Source organism: Cryptomeria japonica, chromosome 6 (genome assembly GCF_030272615.1).
Source record: "Cryptomeria japonica chromosome 6, Sugi_1.0, whole genome shotgun sequence".
Taxonomy (NCBI): Eukaryota; Viridiplantae; Streptophyta; class Pinopsida; order Cupressales; family Cupressaceae; genus Cryptomeria; species Cryptomeria japonica.
This window is the reverse complement of record NC_081410.1, coordinates 153,486,965-153,494,396: the sequence shown is the minus strand read 5'-3', so window position 1 is coordinate 153,494,396 and position 7,432 is coordinate 153,486,965. Positions and strand designations below refer to the sequence as shown.

General features: G+C 38.8%; 1 protein-coding gene across 1 annotated transcript; it reads left to right on the top strand.

The window, feature by feature from the left end:
- The first annotated feature begins 4,371 nt into the window (after positions 1-4,371).
- On the top strand, positions 4,372-5,834 carry LOC131856170 (pentatricopeptide repeat-containing protein At4g16835, mitochondrial-like). Its single transcript, XM_059207603.1, has 2 exons — positions 4,372-5,136; positions 5,258-5,834. The coding sequence occupies exons 1-2, from the start codon at positions 4,848-4,850 to the stop codon at positions 5,281-5,283; spliced, it is 315 nt and encodes a 104-aa protein (XP_059063586.1). The 5' UTR covers positions 4,372-4,847; the 3' UTR covers positions 5,284-5,834.
- Positions 5,835-7,432: the final 1,598 nt, after the last annotated feature.

The window sequence follows — 7,432 nt, the reverse complement described above, 5'->3', positions numbered from 1 at the left end:
CTACATTTGATACTTTCACAGAAATGTTGATGTTGAAACAATCTAAGTTGTTGAGCATGGGGATTCTCAAGTCTTCAAAGTCTAAGGCTTTGGTGGCTAATCAAGGGAATCAAGGCAAAGGTTCCAAAAAGAAGTAGAAGTAGTTTAAGTCAAAGCCACAACAGAAAAAAGAGAAATCATCCTGTCCATCACAAGGCGAGTCTTCATCCTCTTCCAAGAAGGGGAACACACCTAAGAAGGAAAAACCAACTTGTGCTTATTGCAAGAAGTATGGTCATGATGAGCATTGTTGCCACACCAAGCAAGTTGATGAGTTGACAAATCTCCTTAAGAAGAATAACATCACCTTGCCATTTGCCTACAACAAGAAGGACTCGTCTCCTTCCACTTCCTCCCAGTCTAAGGGAAAAGGGCAAGCATTTGTGGCTAAAGCAGGTTCTTCACAGCAGTGTATACTTGACTCAAGTGCCTCTTATCACATGTGTTCTATAAAGGAGTAATTTTCTTCATTGGATCCATCTAAGGTACCTTACATTTACATAGGTGATGATACACAAGTTGAGGTAGAAGGAAAAGGTTTGGTTTCCATGGATTATGGAACATTTGAGAATGTTCTTTATGTTCCTAACATGACTACCAATCTTCTCTCTATCTACCAAATCACTCACTATGGGAATGGGGAAAAGGTTGAGTTTACACCTGATTCAGTTGTGGTAAAAGAACTTGATAATGATGCCTTAGTAGAAGTGGGACAAGTCAATGACAATTCAAGGATTTATTCATTCTCCCACTTTGTGCCAAGATCTCCTTCTATGGCCTTTCTTACTCATTCGAATTCAAAAAGTAAGCTATGGCATAAGCAGTTTGGTCACCTCAACTACCGCTATCTTGAACAACTTATCACTAAAGACATGGTCACTGGTCTACCTCAAACTAGTTTTTCAGAGGGTGTATGTTAAGGATGTTCCATGGGCAAGCATCCCGAAGAGAAGTTTGATAAGGGGAAAACTTGGAGAGCTTTGGAAGTTCTTCAACTTGTTCACAGTGATGTAGCAGGTCCATTTCCATCACCTTCATTTTGCAAGGCCCGCTATGTCCTCACCTTCATTAATGACTACTCCCGCTTCACTTGGGTCTACTTTCTTGTTCATAAGAGTGAAGTGTTTGATAGATTTCTAACCTTCAAGCCTCATGTGGAGAAGCAATCAGGGAAAGTGGTCAAGATCCTTCACATAGATAATGGAAGTGAATATGTGAACAATAGACTTGAGGAGTATTGTATACTTGAGGGTATTGATCTTCACCATTAAGTTGCCTACATTTCACAACAGAATGGAGTCGTAGAAAGAAAGAATAGAACTCTCAAGGAGATGGCTAGCTATATGCTATATGCACATTATCTTGATCCCACCTTTTGGGCAAAGGCTATCAATTGTGCCTTACACATCCAAAATCGGGTTCCTCACAAAGCTTTGAAGGGTATCACTCCTTTTGAGGCTTGGGTTGGTAGGAAACCGATTGTGAGACATTTTAGAGTCTTTGGGTGTCTAGCATGGGCTCGCATTAGAACCTTAGAGTAGGCCTTGTATTTTCATTGGATATCACGAGGGTGTTAAGGCATATCAATTGATGGATGCATAAACACATGAGGTGTTTATTGAGAGGAGTGTTCATTTTGAGGAAAGCTCTCATAGATTAGCCTCACATCCTCCTCCACCTTCCTCCATTGTGGACAGTGATGAGAGTGATTCAAATGATGAAAATCCTTCGACTCCGACTCGCAGGGTTACACCTCCGTAGGGTCCACTAGCAGTTGAGGAGCCTTGTCCTCCACCTCCACCTAGACCTCATTGGGCTCAACAGACACTTGAGTCTGTGAGTTCTCTTGTTGGGGATCCTTCAGATACATAGAGGAGCTTCTACACGCATACATTGCTACCGCTTCTGATCCATAGTCATTTCAGGAAGCATCAAGGGTTCCCGAGTGGGACCAAGCTATGGAGGAAGAGTATAGTTCCTTGATGAGGAACAACACTTGGGAGTTAGTCCCTCTCCCTAAGGGGAGAAAGATGGTTCGATGGAAGTGGATCTATCAGACCAAGTTTGCAATAGATGGTAGTGTGTATAAGTATAAGGCTAGACTTGTTACGAAAGGTTTCTCACAAGTTCTAAGTGTTGACTATACTGAGACCTTTGTGCCTGTAGCCAAGATGAACTCCATTCAGTTGACACTTTCTATTGTTGCAGCTCATGGTTGGGTTGTACATCAAATGGATGTGAAGAGTGTTTTTCTTTATGGGGATCTTGACGAGGAGATATATATGGAGCAGCCACAAGGTTTCATCCAAGATTCTTCATTGGTTTGCCAACTGAGGAAATCTATCTATGGCCTTAAGCAGGCCCCCAAGGCTTGGTATGCCAAGGTGGATTCCTTTCTTCTCTTAGCGGGGTTCACCAGGTGTCATTCTGATCCAAATGTCTAGATTTTGTGACATGATGACTCGCACTTGATACTTGTGCTCTATGTTGATGACTCGATCATCACAAGGAGCACCTCATCTAGCATTAGCAGTGTCAAATCTTTTTTGCATGATAGATTTGTTATGATTGACTTGGGTCTTTTGCACTACTTTCTCAGCATAGATATTTCACAGTTACCTTCTGGGATTACACTTTCGCAGCCCAAGTATGCTCTTGATCTACTTGCATGCTTCCATATGGCTGATTGTAAGCCTGTCGACTCCCTTTCTTTTGGGATTCAAGCTTGAGGCTAAGTGTTCCACTGCACTTGTTGATGCCACATTGTATCATCAGCTTGTGGGTAGTCTCATCTACTTGACTCACACACACCTTGACATTTCATTTGTTGTTGGCATGGTTTCCTACTTTATGCAGGAACCGCATGAACTTTATTGGAAAGCCACCAAATGCATCTTGTACTACATCTAGGGTACACATTATTATAGGATTCACTATGTAGTAGGCACGAGACGTCACTTGGTTGGATACACAAACTCTGATTGGGCCGACGATCTTAATGATCGTAAGTCTACTTCCGGTTAAAACTTCCATCTTGGTTCAAGCCCCATTTGTTGGCAGAGCAAGAAGCAACATGCTATTGCTCTCTCTTCGACTAACGTTGAGTATCGAGGGGTTGTTAACACAACGACTGAGGCTATTTGGCTTCAACATATTCTCACAAAGTTTGGGTTCTCCACTCCATGGCCGATAGTTCTGCATTGTGACAATCAGAGTGCTATTGCGATCTCGAGGAATCCGGTCCAACATCAGTAGATCAAACACATCAAGATTCATATGCACTACATTAGGGTCTTGATTCAGGAGCAAGTCATTGATTTGCAGTATTGTTCTACAATGGAGCAGATTGTAGACATATTCACCAAACCCTTCACTGAGAGTAAGTACTAGCAATTGAGAGCTCTCTTGGGGGTGCGGGATGTTTCATTAGGGGGGTTCAGCTGACTTCTCCTTCCTCTCTTATGGTGGGGACTTTTTTCCTATTGAGGTTTTGTCCTCCTTCTTTGAGAGTTTCTTTGTACATATATCTCTCTTTTGGGGGGGATTTTTTCCCACTGGGTTTTCTCCCTTTCTCTGTTTGTGAGAGATTGCATTGCATAGGTTTGCTTGCATTTGCATATTGTACATGGGTACCTATCATGGCCTCGTAGCCGGGACCCATCTTGCCTTGTTGACTTGAGTCTTCATTCCCCTAAGTTGCACTTAAGGGGGGGTGTTGGTGTAATTATTTATTCTTATAAGATATAATTACACTTTACTTAAGTTGACTTAAGATAATGCATCTCATTGTAGTTTGGATATGAGACACTTAGGGAAGTGTGCACATAAGGATGATGCTTGTAGGAGAAATTCCATCTTTTGTAGTCTTATCTTATTGCATTTCACCTTCGGTGGATGATCCACCTCTTGTGGAATATTTATTTATTTCTCCTACCTACCCTAACTTACCCTTGTTTCTCATTGAGCCACATGTCATGATTGTGTGCTCACATATCCATTTGGCCTTACCTATATAAGCAGGCACATATCTCTTGTATTGGTTAATTCAGTTGATCACTTTTGCATATTGATGAGAATATAATTTGTTCTTGTCAAACTATCGTCTCTTTTTTTTGTACTTTTTATTGTGCCCTGACAAAATCTCATACTAGTATATTAGTTGTTATAAATCAAATTGACTTAAATTGTTCTTTCTGTAAATTTATTGAACAATTAATGTGTTATTGGGTTATAGAAATTAACACATGTTATCCTCTGTTCTCATTTTCTCTTTCTGCCGCGGCCCTTTTCCACCTAATTCATCATCGACTGTTTTCCTACCCTCACGTCACAGCTCATACTCACTATTCCCGCGCTGCAAAAGTTTAGTGAAATCCATAACGTGTTTGATCAGATAAAGATAGCTTCTCATGGAACACATGTTATTGCAGCGTACAGAAGACATGGTTGTCTTCACAAGGCTGTCGCACTGTTTCACCATATGTGATAAACAGTTCTATAACCAGATCAATTTACATTTGCCAGCGTACTCCCAGCCTGTGTCAAAACGGGAGCATTGAACAGGGTGTAAGTATCCACAAAAGCCTTAAAGGATAGGAGAATTTTATCAGATGTAGTCAGAAACGCACTGATAGAAATGCATGCAAAATGTGGAAGCATAGACAAAGCACATGATCTATTTGACAAAATGCTTTGAAGAAATGTGTTCTTATGTAATGTTCTGATTGTAGGAGATTCAAGCAAATGGAACTAGCAGCTTTGGAGTCAGTTTCAACAATCTTTGCCAGCATCTTCCCAGCCTGTGCCAAATGGGATCTTTGGAACAGGGTATGGACAACCATCAAAGCATAAATGATAGGGGAATTTTTCCAGATGTTGTATTTGCAACTGCTCTTGTAGACGTGTATGCAACATATGGAAGCAAAGACAAGGCACACGAACTGTTTGAGAAAGTGCCTCAAAAAAATGTGGTCTTATGGAATGCCATGATTGCAGAGTATGCACAAAATGGATCTATTGACAAGAATTTAGAAATGGTCTGGCTTGACCCCAGCGTAGCATTCCACACTCCGTACTCTGGAATCCCCAATAAATTATGTAAGTAATGTTAATATTACTCCTCCAACTTCAGATGAACCAGTGAATTTCCTCTTGGGCTTGGGCCTGTAGTTTTAACATCATCATTGTAGTTATAATATGTATTTATGGAACTATGCAGGGTTTAAATGGATAAAATTCCGGTGACGGTCTTTAAGACAGTGAGGATTCGAGAGTGGCATATTCTAAGAATCAAGCGATGAAACTACATTCAAGACTGTGGAATGCAGGTGTGATTGAGCAACGAGAGGTGGTGCAATAAGACTGACTAGAGCAAGCCTTCTTTTGTTGCTTCTTATGGAAATTTCAAACTACAGACATGCTCTGCCTCCTTTGCTTGCTTTGTGAATTCATGGTAGTACAGTCCAAAGGCATTGCAGTCGACTGAGCAGTAGAAACTTCAATGTGTGCACAAGAATTACATGATTTATGATTATTGTTCATATAGTTAAAGCTTTTCATAGGGCTTTCCTCCTGAATGCACTCGCCAGGGTTTCAACTAAGTTCAAAAGACTAACATACACAACCCTCATTATTTTGCAGGGATTGCAATCCTGATCAATTAAATAAATGTGTAACTATCTTTTCTTTTGAAAGATCTTTGATTTATTAGTCAGTATTGAACGAAAAAACTCAGGGATTTTGTAAATTACTGGGTTGGCCATTCTTTCGACAAAAAAATGGAAGAGGCAGCTAGATCTACAAGTAGCTAACATTTTAAGCAACCGTTTACCATGCGTTTTTGCAGTCGGAGTGATAGAAGATCGAAAGACAACAACGGAAATAATACACAGGATCCTAAACCTTGGACATATAAACTTAATATTTCTCCATTGTTGCCATTACCTAAGGCTTCAGAAGAGCTTCCTTGTAAAGTTATAACGGATTTTTAGTAGTAAAATATCTAGTAGCTTTGAAGAACTCACATTGATCATTTGCATAAGCTTATTAAATTTGAGTGGAGAATCACAAGAAGTTTGAGTAAAAAAAGAGTAGAGGAAACACAAGAAGTTTGAGTAAAAAAAGAGTAGAGGAAACACAAGCATTATTTTTAATAGAGAGTATTTTGCATGGGTTTGAAAAAAATATTTTATAATCGTCTTGAAAGATCTTATAAATCTTAGAGAGACATGAGTTTTTAATGAGCAAATTGAATAATCTTAAGTTGTTCTTTCATCTATTTGAGGTAAAGGGATTTGAAAAACTTCTTTAGTTGCTTTGCCACCAACTTCAACTTAGTGAAGGTTAAATCTAATTCAAGTACTTTTGGTGTAGTGGTATTCACTAAATTTAATTTATGTTTGAACCGAACAACAAAGGTCTAATGTTGGAGGTCAAATAGATTATTTCTAGTAGATTGAAAAACCTTCACAAATTCTTTAGTAGTGTTGCCATCAATCTATTTTTGGTCATTTGCCACCGTTTTAACATAATATTGTAGAAAGGTGGCAATGTAAGTAAAAATGCCAATGTGGTCTACCTAGAAATGAATGGTAGATATGATTGAAGGTTTTAAACCCATACAATGAGGTCAATAGAACTCTCTTGTTTGAAAGAAGTGTCATATTTAGATAGAATTACATGTTGGGCATTTTTTGAGGCCCATTATAATAATTGCTCATAGACTAAAATGTGATGGGATATTGGCTAGAAAGGATGATCTCTAGGGTCACTTTCACTAACCATCTATCATATGTAAAGAGTTGAACATGTCCTTCCTATGAATCATGAGGACCCTGTCTAGGCAAGAACAAATTTTATACCACATAAATAATGGATCCACCTTGATGTGCCATCACCAAAAAATTGGATTTGATATGATCCAAATGATAAATAAAATTAAAGTCAAGATTCTTACTCACTAATAGACCATTCCTTCGATAGATCTCTCTCTTTATCCTCAATTGAATCTACAAAATTAAAATCATCATAGATGAGCTAGTTAGAAAATAAAATCATCATAGATGAGTTAATTAGAAAGGGGTGCTAGGTTGTGAGATAGCCATCTCCATAATGTCATCTTTTTGGCTTACTCTAAGATATTGATGAAATAAATTACAACTATTTATATGAAAAAAATAAAGAAATAATAATCTGAAATAAAATGTACCTTAATATTATCATAAACTTCAAAACAATTGTCGGCAAGTCAGGAATTTTCAAGACTTCAGAACCATTGTCGGCAAGTCGAGAATTTTCAGAACTTCAGAACCATTGTCGGCAAGTCTGGAATTTTTGGAAGTTTGGAACTTAAAAAGTTGAAAACTTGAAAAAGACTGACTATGAACGAGGACTT